General features: G+C 38.2%; 1 protein-coding gene across 26 annotated transcripts in view; it reads right to left on the bottom strand.

Annotated features, from left to right (window-relative positions):
• The window catches only part of LOC111558426 (ankyrin repeat domain-containing protein 26-like), a 204820-nt gene that overhangs the window by 133966 nt on the left and 44257 nt on the right, over positions 1 to 26597 (bottom strand). For 23 of the 26 annotated variants that reach the window (XR_006593520.1, XM_045051579.1, XM_045051562.1 and 20 more), the window contains 4 exons: positions 18824 to 18990; positions 7627 to 7797; positions 5682 to 5715; positions 4460 to 4595 (listed from right to left, as the gene is read on the bottom strand). Coding sequence is in view for 25 of the 26 variants with exons in the window: in XM_045051579.1 (XP_044907514.1) it covers positions 4460 to 4595; positions 5682 to 5715; positions 7627 to 7797; positions 18824 to 18990 (508 nt within the window). In the remaining variant the exon portion in view is untranslated. The remainder of the gene's footprint in view (positions 1 to 4459; positions 4596 to 5681; positions 5716 to 7626; positions 7798 to 18823; positions 18991 to 26597) is intronic. The other 3 variants (XM_045051560.1, XM_045051563.1, XM_045051570.1) reach the window with 1 other exon arrangement.

Genomic DNA, 26597 nt, shown 5'->3' with positions numbered 1-26597 from the left:
AGGGGACTTTAACACCCCACTTACAGAAATGGACAGATCATCTAGACACACGGTCAATAAAGAAACAAGGGCCCTGAATGAGACATTGGATCAGATGGACTTGACAGATATATTTAGAACTCTACATCCCAAAGCAACAGAATATACTTTCTTCTCGAGTGCACATGGAACATTCTCCAAGATAGATCATATACTGGGTCACAAAACAGCCCTTCATAAGTTTACAAGAATTGAAATTATACCATGCATACTTTCAGACCACAATGCTATGAAGCTTGAAATCAACCACAGGAAAAAGTCTGGAAAACCTCCAAAGGCATGGAGGTTAAAGAACACCCTACTAACGAATGAGTGGGTCAACCAGGCAATTAGAGAAGAAATTAAAAAATATATGGAAACAAATGAAAATGAAAGTACAACAATCCAAACGCTTTGGGACGCAGCGAAGGCAGTCCTGAGAGGAAAATACATTGCAATCCAGGCCTATCTCAAGAAACAAGAAAAATCCCAAATACAAAAGCTAACAGCACACCTAAAGGAACTAGAAGCAGAACAGCAAAGGCAGCCTAAACCCAGCAGAAGAAGAGAAATAATAAAGATCAGAGCAGAAATAAACAATATAGAATCTAAAAAAACTGTAGAGCAGATCAACGAAACCAAGAGTTGGTTTTTTGAAAAAATAAACAAAATTGACAAACCTCTAGCCAGGCTTCTCAAAAAGAAAAGGGAGATGACCCAAATAGATAAAATCATGAATGAAAATGGAATTATTACAACCAATCCCTCAGAGATACAAACAATTATCAGGGAATACTATGAAAAATTATATGCCAACAAATTGGACAACCTGGAAGAAATGGACAAATTCCTGAACACCCACACTCTTCCAAAACTCAATCAGGCAGAAATAGAAAGCTTGAACAGACCCATCACCAGCGAAGAAATTGAATCTGTTATCAAAAATCTCCCAACAAATAAGAGTCCAGGACCAGATGGCTTCCCAGGGTAGTTCTACCAGACGTTTAAAGCAGAGATAATACCTATCCTTCTCAAGCTATTCCAAGAAATAGAAAGGGAAGGAAAACTTCCAGACTCATTCTATGAAGCCAGTATTACTTTGATTTGTAAACCAGACAGAGACCCAGTAAAAAAAGAGAACTACAGGCCAATATCCCTGATGAATATGGATGCAAAAATTCTCAATAAGATACTAGCAAATCGAATTCAACGGCATATAAAAATGATTATTCACCATGATCAAGTGGGATCCATTCCTGGGATGCAGGGCTGGTTCAACATTCACAAATCAATCAACGTGATACATCACATTAACAACAACAACAAAAAAAGAGAAGAACCATATGATCCTGTCATTCGATGCAGAAAAGGCCTTTGACAAAATCCAGCACCGTTTCTTAATAAAAACCCTTGAGAAAGTGGGGATAGAAGGAACATACTTAAAGATCATAAAAGCCATTTATGAAAAGCCCACAGCTAACATCATCCTCAACGGGGAAAAACTGAGAGCTTTTTCCCTGAGATCAGGAACACGACAAGGATGCCCACTCTCACCGATGCTGTTTAACATAGTGCTGGAAGTTCTAGCATCAGCAATCAGACAACAAAAGGAAATCAAAGGCATCAAAATTGGCAAAGATGAAGTCAAGCGTTCGGTTTTTGCAGATGACATGATATTATACATGGAAAATCCGATAGACTCCACCAAAAGTCTGCTAGAACTGATACAGGAATTCAGCAAAGTTGCAGGATACAAAATCAATGTACAGAAATCAGTTGCATTCTTATACACTAACAATGAAGCAACAGAAAGACAAATAAAGAAACTGATCCCATTCACAATTGCACCAAGAAGCATAAAATACCTAGGAATAAATCTAACCAAAGATGTAAAGGATCTGTATGCTGAAAACTATAGAAAGCTGATGAAGGAAATTGAAGAAGATTTAAAGAAATGGAAAGACATTCCCTGCTCATGGATTGGAAAAATAAATATTGTGAAAATGTCAATACTACTCAAAGCTATCTACACATTCAATGCAATCCCAATCAAAATTGCACCAGCATTCTTCTCGAAACTAGAACAAGCAATCCTAAAATTCATATGGAACCACATAAGGCCCCGAATAGCCAAAGGAATTTTGAAGAAGAAGACCAAAGCAGGAGGCATCACAATCCCAGACTTTAGCCTCTACTACAAAGCTGTCATCATCAAGACAGCATGGTATTGGCACAAAAACAGACACATAGACCAATGGAATAGAATAGAAACCCCAGAACTAGACCCACAAACGTATGGCCAACTCATCTTTGACAAAGCAGGAAGGAACATCCAATGGAAAAAAGACAGCCTCTTTAACAAATGGTGCTGGGAGAGCTGGACAGCAACATGCAGAAGGTTGAAACTAGACCACTTTCTCACACCATTCACAAAAATAAACTCAAAATGGATAAAGGACCTAAATGTGAGACAGGAAACCATCCAAACCTTAGAGGAGAAAGCAGGAAAAGACCTCTCTGACCTCAGCCGTAGCAATCTCTTACTCGACACATCCCCAAAGGCAAGGGAATTAAAAGCAAAAGTGAATTACTGGGACCTTATGAAGATAAAAAGCTTCTGCACAGCAAAGGAAACAACCAACAAAACTAAAAGGCAACCAACGGAATGGGAAAAGATATTTGCAAATGACATATCGGACAAAGGGCTAGTATCCAAAATCTATAAAGAGCTCACCAAACTCCACACCCGAAAAACAAATAACCCAGTGAAGAAATGGGCAGAAAACATGAATAGACACTTCTCTAAAGAAGACATCCGGATGGCCAACAGGCACAAGAAAAGATGTTCAGCGTCACTCCTTATCAGGGAAATACAAATCAAAACCACACTCAGGTATCACCTCACGCCAGTCAGACTGGCCAAAATGAACAAATCAGGAGACTATAGATGCTGGAGAGGATGTGGAGAAACGGGAAGCCTCTTGCACTGTTGGTAGGAATGCAAATTGGTGCAGCCGCTCTGGAAAGCAGTGTGGAGGTTCCTCAGAAAATTAAAAATAGACCTACCCTATGACCCAGCAATAGCACTGCTAGGAATTTATCCAAGGGATACAGGAGTACTGATGCATAGGGGCACTTGTACCCCAATGTTCATAGCAGCACTCTAAACAACAGCCAAATTATGGAAAGAGCCTAAATGTCCATCAACTGATGAATGGATAAAGAAATTGTGGTTTATATACACAATGGAATACTACGTGGCAATGAGAAAAAATGAAATAGGGCCTTTTGTAGCAAAGTGGATGGAACTGGAGAGTGTGATGCTCAGTGAAATAAGCCATACAGAGAAAGACAGATAACATATGGTTTCACTCTTATGTGGATCCTGAGAAACTTAACAGGAACCCATGGGGGAGGGGAAGGAAAAAAAAAAGAAGTTAGAGTGGGAGAGAGCCAAAGCATAAGAGACTGTTAAAAACTGAGAACAAACTGATGGTTGATGGGGGGTGGGAGGGAGGAGAGGGTGGGTGATGGGTATTGAGGAGGGTACCTTTTGGGATGAGCACTGGGTGTTGTATGGAAAGCAATTTGTCAATAAATTTCATATTAAAAATAAATAAAAATAAATAAATAAAAAAATAAAAAGCTGAAAATACTAAGTGTTCATGAATATGTATGTAGGAATTGGTGCTCTCACAGACTGCTGGTCGGAATGGAAAACAGTATAACTCCTTTAGAAAACGATTTGGCAGCTTCATAATAAGGGAATAGAAAGGGACATGAGATTTTTCAGGGTGATGAATATGTTAACTGGATTGCGGTTATCATTTCATACGTCTAAACATATGTCAAAACTATCAAATGACACACTTCATATATGTGCAGTTTACCTAACCAAAGCTGTTGGAAACGACAAGCTCTTTCACAGGAAGAAACGTCTCAAACAGTGGATAAGACACAGACGGAAAGAAGGATGTCAAACAACACAAGATGAAGCCAGAGGTCCGTGGCCTTTAACCTAATAGCAATGAGAAGTAACAGCTAACCTTTAAGCAAGGAGGTAACATGATGAAATACACATTTTTTTAAGTATATACTAATTATGGTTGCAGTGCAGACCAAGGTCCTGGGAGGTTGAACGGCTGTGAAAACGGTCCTGAGGTTATCTCAGTCATCTAGGAGAAAAATAATGACCTGACCTGGGTGAAGGCACAGAAGAGAAGCAGAGTTAACAAACACGTTAGATGTGCCATTCCCACTAAGAAAGGTACAGTAGAAATGATGACTCTTTGGCTGAGAGGACACAATAGTTCTCCTTTGATTTTAATATAAAACATATTTCTGAGATGAGCAGCTCTACAATACAGCAGTGTTCTATGGTGCAGTACTAGGCAAGGTGTGCACATATGACTACAGCCATATACGTAAAAAGGCCTCCTACCTTTACAATCCATGCCAAGTTGTTCAGTCAGCAACGTGAAATTCTTAGAGTAAGGCAACCCACAATCCTCTGAGGCTGTTTCAGATGACTGAATGAAGTCGACAAGGTCATCCTTAGAAGTAATTTGCTTTTTGACCTACAAATAAAGAATACCATTTCAAAATGTCCCCCAAATATTTATAAAATATACAAGGTGTAGAGAAGTGATAAATACCCATCTTTTTATAAAAGCAAACACAGGGGCACCTGAGTGGCTCAGTCAGTTGAGCATCCGACTCCATTGTGGCTCAGGTCATGCTCAGGGTTCCTGAGTTTGAGTCCCATGTTGACCTCCACAATGTCAGCATGGAGCCTGCTTGGGATTCTCTCTCCCCCTCTCCCCCTGCCCCTCCCCAACTTGTGCATGCTCTCTCTCAAAATACATTTTAAAAATAAGTGAATAACCATTTAAAAGCGAAAGCACAGAGACTTTTTATGTTTTTTATTTTATATATATATATATGAAATTTATTGACAAATTGCTTTCCATACAACACCCAGTGCTCATCCCAAAAGGTGCCCTCCTCAATACCCATCACCCACCCTCCCCTCCCTCCCACCCCCCATCAACCCTCAGTTTGTTCTCAGTTTTTAACAGTCTCTTATGCTTTGGCTCTCTCCCACTCTAACCTCTTTTTTTTTTTTCCTTCCCCTCCCCCATGGGTTCCTGTTAAGTTTCTCAGGATCCACATAAGAGTGAAACCATATGGTATCTGTCTTTCTCTGTATGGCTTATTTCACTGAGCATCACACTCTCCAGTTCCATCCACGTTGCTACAAAAGGCCCTATTTCATTTTTTCTCATTGCCACGTAGTATTCCATTGTGTATATAAACCACAATTTCTTTATCCATTCATCAGTTGATGGACATTTAAGCTCTTTCCATAATTTGGCTATTGTTGAGAGTGCTGCTATGAACATTGGGGTACAAGCACAGAGACTTTTTAAAAGAAGGGGTTTTTATCAAAAAGACACCGTTATCAATAGCTAGTATTTCTAAGTACCTTTTTCACAGCAAATGTCTCTACAACAAAGGAAGATTGTCTATTTTTTCACTACATCTTTCATAAAGTATTTTTTTACCACTGAACAATACCTTTAATAAATATTTATCAAAATAATATAATAAAATAAAAATAAAATAAATAAATAAAATAAAATTACATTGTCTATTTCTCTTACCTTGTTCTTCTTCTTAGAAATTTTCTTTGCAGGCCTGAAAAAACCCAACAATTCTTTTCAGGCAAATATTAAATACTTAAAATACAAAGAATATTTAACCCAATTGTTTCTGATATAAAATCTCTGCATTTGAAACTAATTTTCTACAAAGGGGATTAAACAATAGAGTAACATTAAACAGCATAGAAAATATACTATTACTAATATTAACGAAGGATTAGACGTATCCAGTTGTAATATATGTGCTGCTGAAGTGAGAACAACAAAGTACTAAATTTAGATAAAAACTAACAAAAGCAAAGGGAAATCCTAATGCGACTTGCATTATTTGATAGGCATGATACCATTGTTTTTGTTGTTGTCATTTTTACTAAAAATAAACTTTTCCTAGCACTGAAACCTACTTGGAAAGTGCAAGTTAAGTCCCTATATGAAAGGATCCCTTTTTAACAATCATGATATTAACGTGTTGAAGACTCACTGTGCAACGACTCTCTAGGCATTACTATGAGCACTTTACATGTCTTCAAGGTATTTGAAGCCCCACAACAATCTTATGAAGTAGGTTATTATAGTAGGTATTTTACACAGGAAGAAAATGAGGCACAGAAAGTCGAAGTGACTTGCCCAAGAAGCCCTAATCGCTGGCCAAGAACAGACCCTGAATTCAAACCCTGGAATGTGCCTTCAAAGCATGAGTTTCATAACACGTGGTTAAAGTAATACTTAAGTGTTTCTAACTAATATAATAGCAAATGAATCTACATTATTATTCTATTTCTAGCCATAGCTGTACATAACAATTTCTGAATCTTACACATTCTTTTAAGAGACTTTATACCTAGGCAATATTGGAAATCTACTTTCAATAAACTACAGATTTGCTTCTTCTAGAGAAGTTCATCAACAGGCATTCATTCGTTCATTCAACTGTTTATTCCCACATTCAACACATACTTATTGAACATATAATCTGTGTCCGTGACACTGCTGGTACAGGAAGCATGGTTTTTGTAATTTAGAGCTTTCCAGTCCAAAAGGAATAATCTGTGATGGGTTACTAGTTTATTTTCCAATTGTAGATAAACAAAATCTTCCCCTTTCCCCAGAACATAAATAAATATTAACTTGATATAACCAGATACTTTCAAGTCCCTCACAAAATCATAGCTATTCATGACGCTATCAAAGGCACTGACTATCTAAAATCATCAAGGAAGGATTAGTTCTATTCAGAATGGCCTCAGTGTTTGTTTGCATACATTTATTATAAGTGTGAATGTATATATATACACACACATATACTTATATATACATATAGAATTTATACACAGGTATAAATATATATATACATGCTTGCATACATACATATATATATTTTTAAATCTGCACATTCAATTACAGGAGAATACCCCATTGTGGAACCAATTCTGAATAAACCAACTTCTTCCACAAAATTACATGAATAGGAGTACTAAAGACAATGACTATAATCTTTAAAAGATACTGTAATACACTCAACAAACTTCCTAATGTTTGGAAACGCAAACAAAGTTAAATTAACTAACCATGTCTATCTCTATTGATCATTTCCAACAGCATACATACTCTAAAAGCTCCCATATTAAAATAAAAAGAGGAGGAAAATGCCTTTGCAACTCACATTCTTTTCCAGTTATCATCCATTTCTCTATTACCTTTCCCAATTAAAATGCTCTAAGGAGTTGTTGACACTTACTCATCTTCCATGCTTCCATGGTGACTACTGAAACTGCTCCTTGACAAAGTCACTTACCCTCATCATAACTTTTCAAGCAGTGTGTTTGGTATGTTGAGTATTTCTTGCTTTAGCTTGGACCTACCTACACTACAGCATCGTATTTCCACAAAAGGCAATCACTGCTAAAATGCCTTCACAGGCACATAAAGAATTTATAGATTTTACCTGCTTTCATGCTGATCCTTTTCACTGAAATGGCTGCCATCATTCTTTTGTAGTGGACCACCAGTTAGGGAATCGGCCTTCTTCAACACTGGTGTGATCACAGATCCTTTTGATGTCCCTTTTTCATTTTCACCTTCCTTTAACTTCTTCCTATGTAACCCAGGTTCACTCCTTAAAGAAAAAGCCATTAAAAAGCCATAAAACAGCCAATGTTTTCTAATAATTTTACTGATAAAGAATAAAAAGACAATTTTCATCAAGTTCTGAATTTTACCCATCTGACTTAATTTATTAATTCAGAGAACAGTGCTGAAATACCAACCATCTACAAGGAAATACTCATCTGTTGCTTCAAACACAGACAAATATACAAGTATAATACAATGTGATTTGTAAGAATTGACATGTGAAAAGCTGTAAGTGAGGACAAGAAAGGCTTTATTGAAGAGGGAAAATAAATAGGAGAGGTCACCAGGAAAACAAACGGGAGAAAACCATTTTCTTAGAGATTAGAATGTAAGCACAAAGATTACATCGATGGCATCTAGGTGCCTTGAAAGGAAAAGTATACTTTTAGGAACTTGGAAGAAAACCATAAGATACATGGAACCAAGTAGTAAGAGTCAGGAAAGAAATTCTGACTCAGACATGGGAGTAATAAGTAGATTTGTGCTATATTTTCGGCTTTTCTTTTAAATATAAAAATGCTTCATTTCAACAAAGTTTTAAGATAGCATGAGGTCCATATAACATGAAAGAAGAAGTCAGGGAAATATCTTAGGGGCAAAACTACTTTTAAAATACCCATATGTCAGAGCGATATCAGTATCATAGCTGGGTAAGATGTACCTTATTGCGTCTCCCCACCTACAACAAACTGGCATCTTGTCCACCCAAGGGCAAACCTACCTTTGCGGGAGCTGTGGGAATCTAGCACCATATTCCGAGGGGCCGAGGAAAAGCCTTGCCTACCCGTGCGTCAGGTAACAGGCATACATACTACAGTCTAATCTGTGGACCTAGCAATAGCCCATAAAGTGCCTCCATTCCCTCCCTCTCAGCCACATCTGGGAGTCCCTCCCTAGAAAACACTGTCTAGGATAATCACCCGCGGATGAGAGAGCCTTTTTGGAAAACCAGGTGTCCTGCAGAGAGTTTGCAGCATACCACTGGAGCAAAAAAATCAGGGTTGGACACACTGAAGAGGTAGTCATTAAAGACTGGAGGAGGTGACTGCTACTTCAAATGCAAAGACAGCAATGCAAAACTGCAAAGAATATAAAATATCAAGGAAATATGATACCATCAAGGGATCACAATAATCTTCCAGTAATCAATCGGAAACACATGGAGATCTGTAATTGATTCAAAAGAGAACTCAAAAACAGCAGTTTTAAGGAAACTCAGTGAGTTACAAGAAAAATACAAAAAGCCAACTCATTAAAATCAGAAAAACACTCTATGAATAAAATGAGAAGCTTAACAAAGAGCTGGAAATAGTAAAAACCGACTAAACAAAAATCCTGGAGCTGAAGTGTATAATGAAGGAGATGAAAAAAGCAAGAGTGATCACTGACAGGAAATGGATCAAGCAAAAAATAAAAATGTGAATTTAAAGACAGGAACTATCAAATTATCCAGTCAGCAGACAACAAAGTAAAAAGAAAGAAAAAGAGTGAGGAAAGACTATGTGACTACAAGTGAACCCTCATAAGGCTATTAGCAATTTCTCAGCAGAAACCTTACATACCAGGAGGCAGTGGGATTATACATACTCAAAGTGCTAAGAGAAAAAAGACTACCAATCAAGAATACTTTACTCAGCAAAATTACCCTTCGGAAATCAAGTCAAATAAATACATTTGATACACCGCATTAACAGGATAAAAAAAAAATCATATGATCATCCCAGCATGTGAGGAAAAAGCATTTGACAAAATTCAACATCTTTTCAGGATTAAAAACTCTCAATAAAGTGGGTACTGAATTATCACACCTGGACATAGTGAAGTCCAATATGATAAGCCCACGGCCAACATCATATGCAGTGGTAAAAAACTGAAAGCTTTTACTCTAAGTTCAAGAACAAGGCAAAGTTGCCCACTTGACCACTCCTATTCAACAGGATACGGGAAGTCCTAGCCAAAGCAGTCAGGCAAGAAAAGGAAATGACAGGCATCCAAATCAGAAAAGAAGACATAAAACCGTCTTTGCTTGCAGATGATGTGTTCTTATATATAGAATATCCTGAAGATACCACCAAAAAGCTGCTCAAAGGATGAAGGATACAAAATGAACATAAAGATGCAGGGGTGCCTGGGGGGCTCAGTCAGTTAAGCTTCTGACTTCGGCTAAGGCCATGATCTTGTGGTTTGCGGTTCAAGCCCACTATTGGGCTCTGTGCCGACAGCTCAGAGCCTGGAGCCTGCTTTGGATTCTCTCTCTCTCTCTCTCTCTCTCTCTCTGCCCCTCCCCTGTCCACACTCTGTCTCTTTAGCCTCTACTACAAAGCTGTGATCATCAAGAGAGTATGGTATTGGCACAAAAACAGACACACAGACCAATGGAATAGAATAGAGACCCCAGAAGTAGACCCACAAATGTATGGCCAACTAAGCACTGACAAAGCAGGAAAGAGTATCCAATGGGAAAAAAAAAAGGCAGTCTCTTTCTTCTGGGAGAACTGGACAGCAACATGCAGAAGAATGGAACTAGAACACTTTCTTACACCATACACACAAATAAACTCAAAATGGATGAAGGACCTGAATGTGAGACAGGAAACCATCAAAACCCTAGAGGAGAAAGCAGGAAAAAACCTCTTTGACCTCCGCCGCAGCAATTTCTTACTTGACACATCTCCAAAGGCAAGGGAATTAAAAGCAAAAATGAACTACTGGGACCTCGTCAAGATAAAAAGCTTCTGCACTGCAAAGGAATCAATCAACAAAACCAAAGGGCAACCGACAGAATGGGAGAAGATATTTGCAAATGACATATCGGATAAAGGAAGGGCTAATGTCCAGAATCTGTAAAGAACTCAGCAAACTCCACACCCACAAAACAAATAATCCAGGGAAGAAATGGGCAGAAGACATGAATAGACACTTTTCCAAAGAAGACATCCAGATGGAAAACAGACACATGGAAAGATGCTCAATGTCACTCCTCATCAGGGAAATACAAATCAAAACCACACTGAGATACCACCTCACGCTGGTCAGAGCAGCTAAAATGAACAAATCAGGAGACTATAGATGCTGGCGAAGATGTGGAGGAACAGGAACCCTCTTGCACTGTGGGTGGCAATGCAAACTGGTGCAGCCACTGTGGAAAACAATGTGGAGGTCCCTCAGATAATTAAAAATAGAACTACCCTATGACCCAGCAATAGCACTGCTGGGCATTTACCCAAGGGATAAGGAGTGCTGATGCATAGGGGCACATGTACCCCAATTTTACAGCAGCACTTTCAACAATCGCCAAATTATGGAACTAGCCTAAATGTCCATCACCCGACGAATGGAGAAAGAAGATGTGGTTTATATATACAGTGGAATACTACCTGGCAATGAGAAACAGTGAAATCTGACCGTTTGCAACAACGTGGATGGAACTGGAGGGTAGTATGCGAAGTGAAATAAGTCAGGCAGAGAAAGACAGATACCAAATGTTTTCACTTATATGTGGATCCTGAGAAACTTAACAGGAGACCATGGGGGGGGGGCGGGGGGAAAAGTTACAGAGAGGGAGGGAGGCAAACAATAAGAGACTCGTAAACACTGAGAATCAACTAAGGGTTGATAGGAGATGGGGGAGAGGGGAAAGTGGGTGATGGGCATTGAGAAGGGCAGTGGGTGTTGTATGGAAACCAATTTGACAATAGATTATATTTAGTAAAACAAAATTACAAAATCAACATCAAGAAATCAGTTGCATTTCTACACAACAATGAAATAGCTGAAAAAGAAATATAAGGAAACAATCCCCTTCCCCCAAAACATCAAAAAGAACAAAATACTTTGGAATAAATTTCATCAAGGACTTTCTGAAAGATAGGTACAGTAAAGACTACAAGGCATTGTAAAAGAACAGCAGAGACACAAACAAATGGGAAGATACCCCGTTGTTTATGGATTAGAAAAATTAGTACCATTAAATATTCACATTACCTGAAACCACCTACAGAGTCAATGCAATCCTTGTGAAAATTCCAATGACCTTTTTCACAGAAATAGGAAAAGCATTCCTCAAATGTGTAAGGAACCAAAAAGACCCCAAATAGCCAAAGCAATCCTAAGAAAGAAGAACAAAGCTGGAAGCATCACACTTGCTGGTGTCAAACTATTACAAAGTTATGGTAATAAAAACCGTATGAAGTTGCACAAAAACAAACACAAAGATGAAGGAAACAGAATCAAGAACCCAGAAATAAACCCATGCATAAAGCCAACTAAAAACCCATGCCTAAAGTCTCTTTGTTAAGAGACCCGAGAATACTCAAAAGAGAAAAGGTAATCTCTTTAATACATGATGCTGAGAAAAGTGGGTATTAACATGCAACAGAATAAAACTCTGCCTCTACCTTACACCACTCACAAAAGTTAACCCAAACTCAAATAACGACTTCCATATAAAATCTTAAATCATAAAACTCCTAGAAGAAAACACAGGATAAAAGCTCCTTGGCATAGATCTTACGAATGATTTAGGATAGGACATCCAAAGTACAAGCAATAAAAGCAACAACAACCAATGCAATCAACAATGTTTCCGCACAGCAAAAGAAACAAGCAACATGACGGAAAGGCAACCTATAGAAAGGATGAAAACATTCACAAGCTACAAATATGAAAAACGTCAATATCTAAAATGTGTAAGGAATTCGTACACCTCAGCAGCTAAAAACAAATATAATTAAAAACTGGGCAAGGCACCTTCATAGACGTCTCTCCTCAGAACATATTCAGATGGCCAAGGGTACACAAGAAGGTGCTCGATATCACTATTCATCAGGGCAATGCAAATCTAAACTGCAGGATATAGATATCACTTTGACCTATTGAAATGGCTATTGTCAAAAAGACAAGAGATATCGTTGGCAAGGATGTACAGGAAAGGAATTCCTTGTACTGCTGTAGGACTGTAAATTGGGACAGCCACTATGTAAAACAGTATGGTGGCTCCTCAACACACTAAAAATAGAACCTCCATAGGAGCCAATAATCCCATTTCTGGGTATATATCTTAAAGACATGACATCCTTACCTTGGAGAGATAGCTGCAGCCCTCTGTTTATTGCAGCATTATTTACAATAGTCAAGAAACAACCTAAGCATCCATCAATGGATCCATGGATTCAAAAGTATGGTATTATATTTACAATGGAATATTTTCAGCCACAAGCAAGAAGGAAATCCTGCCATTTGTGACAACATGAGTGAAACTTGAGGGCTTTATGCTTAGTGAAAAGAAGTCAGACGCAGGAAGACAAATACTGTATGATCTGACTTATATGTGGAATTAAAAAAAAAATTGCACGGAAGACAGAACAGACTGGTGTTGCCAGGGTTAGGAGGCTGTGAGAAATGGGTAGATATTGGTCAAAGGGTACAAACTACCTGTTACAAGATTAATAAATTCTGGGGATTTAATGTGCAGGATGGTGATTACAGTGAACAATACTGTATCATATCATTTGAGAGTTGCTACAAGAGTAGATCATCACAAACAAGAAAGGATAATTATGTGAGGTGATGGAAGTATTAACACTATTGTGGTAATCATTTGACAATATAAAAGTGTATCAAATTAATACAGGTATACCTTACAGTTACACAGATGTATGTTACTTATATCTCATAAATCTGGAAAAACTTCAAAAATTCAAAAGTACTCATATGTCATTATCTATCACTCAAAACTAGCAATCATCTGAGTAGTTATCCTTTTGTTTAAAAAAAAAATAGTTTGTGGCACCTGGATGGCTCAGTCCGTTAAGTGTATGACTTTGGCTCAGTTTGTGATCGAAGGGTTTGTGGCTTCGAGCCCCACATCAGGCTGTGTGCTGACAGCCCAGAGCCTGGAGCCTGCTTCGGAATCTTTGTCTCCCCCTCTCTCTGCCCCTCCCCCACTCTCACTTTTTGTCTCTCCAAATGAATCAACGTTTTAAAAAATTAAAAAAAAATGATTTGGTAACTTTTGTATCCTTTTAGCCTAATATCTAGTCCTGATAGAAAATACTGGGAGATTCACCAAAAAGAAAATTATAATTCATTTTTCATGGACTAAATGCATGCAACAGAATATTATTACCATACAGCTACGCACATTTCCAAAAAGAATGAAATTTCCCACAGATTATTTAGGACTTAAACATGAGCCCCGAAGAGCACCAAAAACAAAAACAAAACTACCATTTTTTTTTCAAAAAACTGTTATACACATAAGTTTTCTTGTTGAAATAACATCCAAGAAAAGAAGAATCTTTCTGAAAGCTATTATCAAACAATTCCTCTCGACCCAAACTTCAAAAATGAATCTGTAATTATAGAATTTCAAATAGCTTTTATTTTGAACCCAGTCAATAGAAGCAACTTTTAAGTAGAAAACATCTGGTGAAAGCCACCTTAAACTTAGGAAAAACACAACAAAACAAAACAAAACAGAACACAACACAACAAAACAAAACAGAACAAAACAAAACAAACACCCCCTAACACGTAGCCATGGTAACAAGAAGCCACTAGAATCAGCTTTAAATGTGTTAATCAATGCCCACCAGCCCTACTCACCAACCAATCCATTTCAGCTCCTTCCTTCTAAAAGACAGCCAATAAAGGACAAAAATCACTCCAATACACATGCTTCAGCGTGCCAACCAATCCACAACAGTCTCCAAGCACCCGAACAAGCATGGTGCTTCAAATGATGACAAACCATTTAATTTTCTGAAAGTCCCCCAATCCTTAAACTCCACTCTTCCCCAAACCCTGTATAAGAATAGCAGGCTCCTCTGTTAGAGAAGACTATACCTAACCAGCATAGCTCGCTCTTATTTGTAAGCGATAAATTCCAACTTCATCTTTTTATTTCAGATCTTGAGGGCTCATAATCCTTTGGCAAGAATCTTTAAAGTGGTATAATAATTTGCCACCCTATTTTAGTTTTCTTAATAAATATAAAGGAAGTTTGCTATTCCTTTGATACATTTCACCATAATTAAAACTAATATAAATACAACTAAAAGAATACGTAGCAAGTAAACACAATATTGGGCTCCCCAAAATCCAAAAAATGTATATAACTGGCAGGTTTAGTTGTCAGAATGAGCCCACGCCAAACTTTGTAAAAGTGAGGACTAGTATTATGTTAAAAACAATACACACAGGTTAAACTCCGTTCACTCAATAAACATTACTGAATAAGTACTATATAGACTAGAACATTTTCTAGGCACTGAGGACATGGCAATGAACAGATAACAATCCTACTCATGAGTGAAGTAAACCTACAATAACAATAAGCTACACAGGCCAAACATACAGTATTAGAGGAGAAAAACTAAAGCAGAGAAATCACATTTTGAGGTGTTACAGGGAAAAGGGTAGTTGAAGTACTAGTCAGGATGGCCAAGAAAGGCCTTGCTGAGAAAGTGACGTTTAAGCAAAACCCTGAAAGGAAAACTAAACAAAAAAGGAAAAAGCAAGCCATGAGGTATCTGAGGGAAAGCATTCCAGATAGAGTCAACAGCAAGCACAGAAGTATGTCCGAAGTACCGAAAGAGTAGTGAGAAATTCAGTATGGCTGGACAGAATGAAAGGGGTAGAAAAGAGTTCAAATCAGAGAGAGAGAGGAGGAGACACCTGATCATATATAGGCCTTGTCGGCATTAGGAAGAGTTTTGGCATGTACTCTGAGTGAAATGGGAGGCTATTAGGCTTTGAGCAGAGGAAGGACACAATCTGACTTACGTTTTACTAGATCCAATGTGTTTAGAATTAACGGAAACAGGACAAACAAAAGAAGAAGCAAACAAACAAGAAGACCAGTTAGTTACCTAGCACTCCAATATAAACAACAGATGATAGTCTCTTGGTCATGGAAGATGTGTTTGGATTCTGGATATATTTGAAGGAAGACCGGACAAGATTCGCTGACAGATGAGATGTGATGTGTATGAAAAAGAAAAAGAAAAGAGAAAGAAAAAGAGAAAGAAAAAGAAAAAGAAAAACACAGGACTCAAGGATGATACCAAGTTTTTTAGCAGAGCAACTCATAGAACTGTTATTAACCCAATTAGGAAAGACATGAAAGGCAAATATTAAGCAAGAATATCAGGAGTTCAATTTGGGACATGTTAAGTTTGCAATAGCTATCCGGAAAGTGGTATCAAGTAGGCAGTTTGATATGCGGGCCTGGAATTATGGAGAGAGATCCGGGCTGGAGATATAAACTTGAGGATCATTAGAATATACAAGATAGTAAAAGTCAAGAGAAGGAAAATCAAAGGCCAATTCCTGGAAGACATCAATGGGTTAAAAGGTGGGGGACGAGGAGAAACAAGCAAACCAGGCTGAGGTGTACAGACTAGAAAGGCAGCGGCAAAATCAGGTGAGTGAGTGATATCCTACAAGCAACATGGAGACAGAATTTGGGAGGAGAGAGTTTTCCATTGGGTCAAATATTGCTGAAAGGTTCAGTCAAATGAGATGTATGAAATTATGTTTAGATTTAGTAAAGTGAAAATCGGTGGTAACCTTGAAAAAACAATTCTGGAGGAGGGAGAGGGAAAATTGCTACAATGAATTCAAGAGTGGATGGGAGGGAGGGAAATCAGGATCAAAGAGTGAAGAAGGCTCTTGAAGGATTTCATAGCTAAGTGAAATGGTCATGGTTGATCTAATTTTCTATTATTGCTGTAGTTTTCAATTCTTACATAATGATTAGGTAGTAATTTGTAATACTTGGAAGTCTTAAAAATTGCATATATGTAACACTAGTTTTTTTGTTTTTTGTTTTTTGTTTTTTTTTTTTTTGCTTTTTTTAAATGCCACACCAAGGTACTAAATAACTCACAAAATTATTCAATGAGAAGACTCCTTAAAATTTTTCTAGATATATAATATTATATAAGCTGATTACCATTTTTCTCATGCTTAGAAAGACCACGGAAAAACTAAGTTTCAAGGGCAGTATTTTGTGCTTGATAAAAATTATTGAAGTCTAAGGGCACCTGGGTGGCCCAGTCCATGAAGCATCCAGCTCTTGATTTCGGCTCAGATCATGATCTCTAGGATCTCTAGCATCGAGCTGTGCACTGACAGCACGGAGCCTCCTTGGGATTGTCTCTCTCCCTCTCTCTCTTTGCCCCTCCCCCACTCATGTGTGCATGCTCGCTCGCTCTCTCTCTCAAAATAAACACTTTTAAAAAGTCACCTAACTCCAGGCTATTATATACTATCCAAAGTAATTAGTCACATTAAAATTTTATACACAGAAGTAAAAGGGGGTGGGAATGCAGAAAATAGTCCTACTTTATAAACTGAATTGTCATCAATTATATAACATGAAGGCACTGTTGAAAAATTTGGTGTGGTGCATGTTGAAACATATTCTCTAAAAAGGCAGGATAATGGCATGCAAGCAAGGTACCTTTATGAAAACGATTCATTGCATTATCAGCATCTTGGTTTATAGCACAGGGGTCATGAAATGTTTATATAGAATATGAGACATGTTGCCACGTGAAACCTCTTGGCAATATTCAGATGAAGCTGAGGGTCCACCATTGGAGCACTCATGCACTGGGAAACAAAACCAAAAATCTAATAACTAGCAATTTTGTTGGTAATGAAGTAGACTGCCAGTGTAGCAGGGAACTTCCTTTTGCAATTCAGTAGATATTAAAAGTATTCTAACAAAATGTGCATAAGACATGACATCAAACCAAGCCAAATGCTTTAAATATACTTTGTTAAACCATCAGGACACATAGACCTAAATTCATTTTTTATAATGGTCACATATTCCATTACTTTTTAGAAGTGAAACTTAACTTCCTTATTAATGAATGGATATTTCGCCTATCTCTGGGGCACGTAGGTGGCTCAGTCTGGTGAGCATCCGACTGTTGATGTTGGCTCAGGTCATGATCTTGTGGTCGTGAGATCGAGCCCTGTGTTGGCCTCTGCACTGTTAACGTGGAGTCTGCTTGGGATTCTCTCTCTCTCTCTCTCTCTCTCTCTCTCTCTCTCTCCCTCTCAGTCTCTGCCCTCCCCTCGATGCTTGGGCTCCTGAGTGTGCACATTCTCTGTCTGTCTCTCAAAATAAGTAAATAAACATTTAGACTATCTCCAAAGGTTTGATATGGGAATGCTATAATAAATATCCTTCACATATACATGTAACGTATTTATATAAGTAACCTTAATATATCTGTCATATTTTGTATATGTAATAATATATAATAAATGCCCTTACAGTGTGTGTGTGTGTGTGTGTGTGTGTGTGTGTGTGTGTGTTTGCACACACAGGCGCACGCGCTTGCTTATAGAAGTCACGTATTTCAGAAGGACCCATTCCTGGCAATGAAACCATTGGAATAAAGGGAGGACCTACCTGAAATATTTTTCTCATGTTATATTATTTATTTTTGACAGTGACAGAGACAGAGCACAAGCAGGGGAGGGGCAGAGAGAGAGGGAGACACAGAATCTGAAGCAGGCTCCAGGCTCTGAGCTGTTAGTACAGAGCCTGACACAAGGCTCAAGCTCGTGAAGTGCAAGATCCTGACCTGAGCCGAAGTTGGACGCTTAACCAACTGAGCCACCCAGGTGCCCCGACATATTTGAAATTTTGAAATACACCGTTAAATCACCTTTCAAAAAGGAGTTACCAATTTCATCCAGCCACAGTGTCTAAGAATGTCATTTTCCTCACATTTCCTAACTTTGATTATTTTTTCAATAAAATATTTATGACTGCAAAAATAAATATTTATTTATTTCAATAAAATACTATGACCGCAAAAAATGGTATCTCGTTGGTATTTACATTTTTCTCATTAGCACGTAGGATGAAATATCTCCACGAAAAATACGAAATTTGTTCATCGTGAACATTAGCTCAAACTAGAAAAGTTTGTTGCATAGGAAAATAACAATTACCTACTATTTAAATATTGCTATAGGCTTACCTATCCGAATCTTTTTTTTCTGTAATAGGCAATTGATGGTTATCAGCTTTTCCATTCTGTCTTTGTGGAATTAATCCAGCAACCGCAGCATCGTGTATGTTTTCTGATACTTCCATGTCACTTCCTCTGTGCTTCTTTTTTTCTTCAACCTTTAATGGAAGTGGATACTAAAGGTAATTGTTACTTTAGTCAATAAAAAGAAGTTTTCTTCATTCATTTTATCAGCTGACACTTAGTTTGTCATAAATTCAATGGAGGAAAATATTTTGTGTTTACTTTATCATTACAAGTAACTGTAATTTTTATAAACTCTGCTTCATTTCTGTGGAAATTTAAAAAAGCAGAAGTTACCAATATTTCTAAAAGGGCTTTCTTAATTTTGTACTCTTATTCATATCCACACTTTGCTACCGAGAATTCCCCACCCACCCCCACCCCATCTGACCAAGAGATACAAAGAAATAAAAAGACAAAAGACAAAATTTGTCCTTTTCTATCCTTACCACCTGGGTTTTACACAACAGCCAGATTTAAAACATGGGACATGGAGGTGCTCCAGTAACAAAAACAGGGAGCTTTCTTCTTTCTGCACGGAGCTATTCTTTCCCTGACTGCCTTTTACAATTCTTTTTCTTTGGGATCCTAAGGTTCTCAAAAAAAGTGACAGTGTCCCCTAAAATTTATGAACCAAAGTTTGCCACAACACAAAAGGAACAACGTGAAACGGACGTTAGGGTGCAGTTCTGGGAAATTAGTAATGCTCTCCGAATCTCACATTCAATAACCATAACATTTTATAAGGAGAGGGTATAAACGTAATGATCACCTTTAATTCCATTTGCTACTGATAACGCGAGTAAAACTCAAAAAGGTTAAATGATTTGTCCCAAGTTCCTAAAGTGGCATTACCTAGCATTTTATGGCGCCAAAAGAGATGATACAATTCTTGAATGCTGACTCAGAGAAATGACCACAAATTCATTAAGTTAATCAGATGCATGAAGAGTGTGACTTTGGCACAGTAAATTAATACCTTGATAGGGGACGAGGGGATTAGCTACTTATTCTAAAGGAGGGTATCTCTAGGTTTTGTCTATTTCTAAACTCCACACATCTCAAAACTCAGTTTTCTCCCTTGGAGTTCAATACTGAAGCTTTGCTGAAGGTTTATGCTACCTACAGGGTAAAAATCATACAGGCCAAAAGGTATCATACTTTATTGAACATAAAGTGAAGGTTTGACTCAACAGAGACATCTGAGAATGATGATTTTAAAAATGTGGGGAAAAAAGCGGTGATCATACAAATAGCTGTTATTAAGCCTATGTCAAAGGGGTCATGTTGAAATTCCAAGTTCCAAGATTGTGAGTAAAGCAGACAAGACTGCATGTATTTGTGGGCAATAAGCTTAGGAATTCCCTGAGCCTGCACTGATGGGTTAACCAGACATAAAAACTTACAAAGCCATAGGATGCTCACGCCCAAGTTTGGGTAAACAAGATTAGGTAACTAAGTAGAGAGAGGGCGGGGCAAAGGCTCCAAGACAAAGGTGTGTGAGGGAAACCAGATCAGATATGCAGGAGGACACACTCCCCAATTTAGTACTATGGCAGAAAGCTGCTTTCACAGGAAGGAAGGACCAAATTAGGTAAACAGGTAAATAGGGCTATAGGCGGTAGGCTGCAGGGTGAAGATGCCCAGAGGGGAGCTAATTAGCAAAAGAAAGGTGCCTTGTGGATCCTGAGGTAGCATCCTTCTTCTCCCCTAGACTAGCTAAGATAAACAGAGAAGCTGCCTCAGGTCTGCTGTTAACAACCATCTGCCAGGCGCCAGGATTTTGTTTTATATTGACCCAAACCCCTAACACCCTATATCTTCAAACCCCCTTTCCCTCATGCCCATGAGTTCATGTTCACAGATTGATTGTGTCTTTGGGCACGTCCATCACCATGTTTGGAAGCCTTCTGATCCTAACAAAAACAGAGCAAGGACTCTTAATCTGGGCTCCTGTGTTCTCCGGGACATTAGCCGTCTCTCCCATTGTAATCCTGCATCCCGCTGCTGTCTAGCTAGACAAGCAAGGACCCTAGACCCAGAGTCTACAGACACATACTGAAGCAATACATAGATTGCCTTAGCTGGGAACATTTGTGTATCTTCCTTCTCTTAGTTATTGCTTCTTTCCCATTTTATTGTTTGTGGAAATGCAATTTATATTTACGCCAATATGTTTTTTAAAAAACCTGGAGATTATTATGTTTTTTAAGCAGTTTCTTTATGGTTATTCTGGTTCATGAGGTCACATGGTACTTACATAGCTAAGTTAGTTTCCCAGTTCATATACTACTTGGAAGACTGACACAGAAACTTCAAGGAAAACAAATCATAAGAATGTTTTCCTGAACTCCTATTTGTTAGATAGCAGAAATAATCTATTTCCAGACACAAGTACTTATTTAGACAATTCCATTGTATGCACACTCTTGTTCTCTTGAGTGGAAAATCAGAATGGATTCGATAATTGCTAAAGAGAAAAAACAAGAGTAACAGCAAGGTGGACCTCTATCTCTTTTGCAGGTTGAACTTTCTCTCTTTCCAAAGACAGGAACTCTACCTGTGACATGCCTATCTCATTCTTAAACCTTTGCATATCTTGATGTAAGTCTTCACTTAGATATACTTCAGATTCTGGAAAACTAGATGCTGAAGAAGAACTCACCATTTCTAATTCAGAATCAATACTTTTATACTTATGAGGACTGGCATTATCTGCATATAATGGCTTCTGGAAAAAAGTCTTGTACTGCTTTGTTTTCTCGTAAGTGTTTGTGACAGCAGAAATATCATCCCTTTTTGTTTGAACCGTGCGTTTCATCACATCGCAGCAGGCAAGCCACAAATCAAAAAGGCTCTCTGAATCACTAGACTGAGGTCTAATTTACAATCGGTGGTATTTTGGTCCATATTTTTTGCCATTTGAATGTCAAACTCTTGGCCTTCTTTCACTTTAAATGTAACTAGTGGGATCCTTGCTTTTTTAAGTTTCTATATCATTTTAAAAATCCTCATTGTTGTTAAAAAGATGCTCAATGTCTGGTTTGTTCTCATTTTCATAGTCTGATGTTCTTTCTTTTCTTTCTTTCTTTCTTTCTTTCTTTCTTTCTTTCTTTCTTTCTTTCTTTCTTTTTTAATATGAAATTTATTGTCAAATTGGTTTCCATACAATACCCAGTGTTCATCCCAACAGGTGCCCTCCTCAGTGCCCATCACCCACCCTTCCTTTCCTCCCATCCCCCATCAATCCTCAGTTTATTCTCAGTTTGTAAGAGTCTCTTATGGTTTGGCTGTCTCCCTCTCTAAGGTAGTTTTTATTTTTATTTTTTCACTTCCCCTCCCCCATGGTCTTCTGTTAAGTTTCTCAGGAACCACAAAAGAGTGAAAACATATGGTATCAGTCTTTCTCTGTATGACTTATTTCACTTAGCGTCACCCTCTCCAGTTCCATTCACGTTGCTACAAAAGACCATATTTCATTCTTTCTCCTGGCCAAGTAGTATTCCATTGTGTTTATAAACCACAATTTATTTTATTTTATTTTATTTTATTTTATTTTATTTTATTTATTTTTATTTATTTTTTTATATGAAATTTATTGACAAATTGGTTTCAATAAAACACCCAGTGCTCATCCCAAAAGGTGCCCTCCTCAATACCCATCACCCACCCTCTCCTCCCTCCCACCCCCCATCAACCCTCAGTTTGTTCTCAGTTTTTAAGAGTCTCTTATGCTTTGGCTCTCTCCCACTCTAACCTGTTTTTTTTTTCCTTCCCCTCCCCCATGGGTTCCTGTTAAGTTTCTCAGGGTCCACATAAGAGTGAAACCATATGGTATCTGTCTTTCTCTGTATGGCTTATTTCACTTAGCATCACACTCTCCAGTTCCATCCACGTTGCTACAAAAGGCCATATTTCATTTTTTCTCATTGCCACGTAATATTCCATTGTGTATATAAACCACAATTTCTTTATCCATTCATCAGTTGATGGACATTTAGGCTCTTTCCATAATTTGGCTATTGTTGAGAGTGCTGCTATGAACATTGGGGTACAAGTGGCCCTATGCATCAGTACTCCTGTATCCCTTGGATAAATTCCTACAGGGCTATTGCTGGGTCATAGGGTAGGTCTATTTTTAATTTTCTGAGGAACCTCCACACTGCTTTCCAGAGCGGCTGCACCAATTTGCATTCCCACCAACAGGGCAAGAGGCTTCCCGTTTCTCCACATCCTCTCCAGCATCTAGAGTCTCCTGATTTGTTCATTTTGGCCACTCTGACTGGCGTGAGGTGATACCTGAGTGTGGTTTTGATTTGTATTTCCCTGATAAGGAGCGACGCTGAACATCTTTTCATGTGCCTGTTGGCCATCCGGATGTCTTCTTTAGAGAAGTGTCTATTCATGTTTTCTGCCCATTTCTTCACTGGGTTATTTGTGTTTTGGGTGTGGAGTTTGGTGAGCTCTTTATAGATATTGGATACTAGCCCTTTGTCTGATATGTCATTTGCGAATATCTTTTCCCATTCCGTCGTTGCCTTTTAGTTTTGTTGGTTGTTTCCTTTGCTGTGCAGAAGCTTTTTATCTTCATAAGGTCCCAGTAATTCACTTTTGCTTTTAATTCCCTTGCCTTTGGGGATGTGTCGAGTAAGAGATTGCTACGGCTGAGGTCAGAGAGGTCTTTTCCTGCTTTCTCCTCTAAGGTTTGGATGGTTTCTTGTCTCACATTTAGGTCCTTTATCCATTTTGAGTTTATTTTTGTGAATGGTGTGAGAAAGTGGTCTAGTTTCAACCTTCTGCATGTTGCTGTCCAGCTCTCCCAGCACCATTTGTTAAAGAGGCTGTCTTTTTTCCATTGGATGTTCCTTCCTGCTTTGTCAAAGATGAGTTGGCCATACGTTTGTGGGTCTAGTTCTGGGGTTTCTATTCTATTCCATTGGTCTATGTGTCTGTTTTTGTGCCAATACCATGCTGTCTTGATGATGACAGCTTTGTAGTAGAGGCTAAAGTCTGGGATTGTGATGCCTCCTGCTTTGGTCTTCTTCAAAATTCCTTTGGCTATTCGGGGCCTTTTGTGGTTCCATATGAATTTTAGGATTGCTTGTTCTAGTTTCGAGAAGAATGCTGGTGCAATTTTGATTGGGATTGCATTCAATGTGTAGATAGCTTTGAGTAGTATTGACATTTTGACAATATTTATTTTTCCAATCCATGAGCAGGGAATGTCTTTCCATTTCTTTAAATCTTCTTCAATTTCCTTCATCAGCTTTCTATAGTTTTCAGCATACAGATCCTTTACATCTTTGGTTAGATTTATTCCTAGGTATTTTATGCTTCTTGGTGCAATTGTGAATGGGATCAGTTTCTTTATTTGTCTTTCTGTTGCTTCATTGTTAGTGTATAAGAATGCAACTGATTTCTGTACATTGATTTTGTATCCTGCAACTTTGCTGAATTCCTGTATCAGTTCTAGCAGACTTTTGGTGGAGTCTATCGGATTTTCCATGTATAATATCATGTCATCTGCAAAAACCGAACGCTTGACTTCATCTTTGCCAATTTTGATGCCTTTGATTTCCTTTTGTTGTCTGATTGCTGATGCTAGAACTTCCAACACTATGTTAAACAGCAGCTGTGAGAGTGGGCATCCTTGTTGTGTTCCTGACCTCAGGGAAAAAGCTCTCAGTTTTTCCCCGTTGAGGATGATGTTAGCTGTGGGCTTTTCATAAATGGCTTTTATGATCTTTAAGTATGTTCCTTCTATCCCCACTTTCTCAAGGGTTTTTATTAAGAAACGGTGCTGGATTTTGTCAAAGGCCTTTTCTGCATCGATTGACAGGATCATATGCTTCTTCCCTTTTTCTTTTTGTTAATGTGATGTATCACGTTGATTGATTTGCGAATGTTGAACCAGCCCTGCATCCCAGGAATGAATCCCACTTGATCATGGTGAATAATTCTTTTTATATGCCGTTGAATTCAATTTGCCAGTATCTTATTGAGAATTTGTACATCCATATTCATCAGGGATATTGGCCTGTAGTTCTCTTTTTTTACTGGGTCTCTGTCTGGTTTAGGAATCAAAGTAATACTGGCTTCATAGAATGAGTCTGGAAGTTTTCCTTCCCTTTCTATTTCTTGGAATAGCTTGAGGAGGATAGGTATTATCTCTGCTTTAAACGTCTGGTAGAACTCCCCTGGGAAGCCATCTGGTCCTGGACTCTTATTTGTTGGGAGATTTTTGATAACCGATTCAATTTCTTCGCTCGTTATGGGTCTGTTCAAGCTTTCTATTTCCACCTGATTGAGTTTTGGAAGAGTGTGGGTGTTCAGGAATTTGTCCATTTCTTCCAGGTTGTCCAATTTGTTGGCATATAATTTTTCATAGTATTCCCTGATAATTGTTTGTATCTCTGAGGGATTGGTTGTAATAATTCCATTTTCATTCATGATTTTATCTATTTGGGTCATCTCCCTTTTCTTTTTGAAAAGCCTGGCTAGAGGTTTGTCAATTTTGTTCATTTTTTCAAAAAACCAACTCTTGGTTTCGTTGATCTGCTCTACAGTTTTTTTAGATTCTATATTGTTTATTTCTGCTCTGATCTTTATTATTTCTCTTCTTCTGCTGGGTTTAGGCTGCCTTTGCTGTTCTGCTTCTAGTTCCTTTAGGTGTGCTGTTAGCTTTTGTATTTGGGATTTTTCTTGTTTCTTGAGATAGGCCTGGATTGCAATGTATTTTCCTCGCAGGACTGCCTTCGCTGCGTCCCAAAGCGTTTGGATTGTTGTGTTTTCATTTTCATTTGTTTCCATATATTTTTTAATTTCTTCTCTAATTGCCTGGTTGACCCACTCATTCGTTAGTAGGGTGTTCTTTAACCTCCATGCCTTTGGAGGTTTTCCAGACTTTTTCCTGTGGTTGATTTCAAGCTTCATAGCATTGTGGTCTGAAAGTATGCATGGTATAATTTCAATTCTTGTAAACTTATGAAGGGCTGTTTTGTGACCCAGTATATGATCTATCTTGGAGAATGTTCCATGTGCACTCGAGAAGAAAGTATATTCTGTTGCTTTGGGATGCAGAGTTCTAAATATATCTGTCAAGTCCATCTGATCCAATGTCTCCTTCAGGGCCCTTGTTTCTTTATTGACCGTGTGTCTAGATGATCTGTCCATTTCTGTAAGTGGGGTGTTAAAGTCCCCTGCAATTACCACATTCTTATCAATAAGGTTGCTTATGTTTATGAGTAATTGTTTTATATATTTGGGGGCTCCGGTATTCGGCGCATAGACATTTATAATTGTTAGCTCTTCCTGATGGATAGACCCTGTAACTATTATATAATGTCCTTCTTCATCTCTTGTTACAGCCTTTAATTTAAAGTCTAGTTTGTCTGATATAAGTATGGCTACTCCAGCTTTCTTTTGGCTTCCAGTAGCATGATAAATAGTTCTCCATCCCCTCACTCTCAAGCTAAAGGTGTCCTCAGGTCTAAAATGAGTCTCTTGTAGACAGCAAATAGATGGGTCTTGTTTTTTTATCCATTCTGATACCCTATGTCTTTTGGTTGGCGCATTTAATCCATTTACATTCAGTGTTATTATAGAAAGATATGGGTTTAGAGTCATTGTGATGTCTGTATGTTTTATGCTTGTAGTGATGTCTCTGGGACTTTGTCTCACAGGGTCCCCCTTAGGATCTCTTGTAGGGCTGGTTTAGTGG

This window comes from Felis catus (assembly GCF_018350175.1).
Source record: "Felis catus isolate Fca126 chromosome D3 unlocalized genomic scaffold, F.catus_Fca126_mat1.0 chrD3_random_Un_scaffold_47, whole genome shotgun sequence".
In the NCBI taxonomy this organism is placed as follows: Eukaryota; Metazoa; Chordata; class Mammalia; order Carnivora; family Felidae; genus Felis; species Felis catus.
This window is presented reverse-complemented; position numbering and strand designations above follow the sequence as displayed.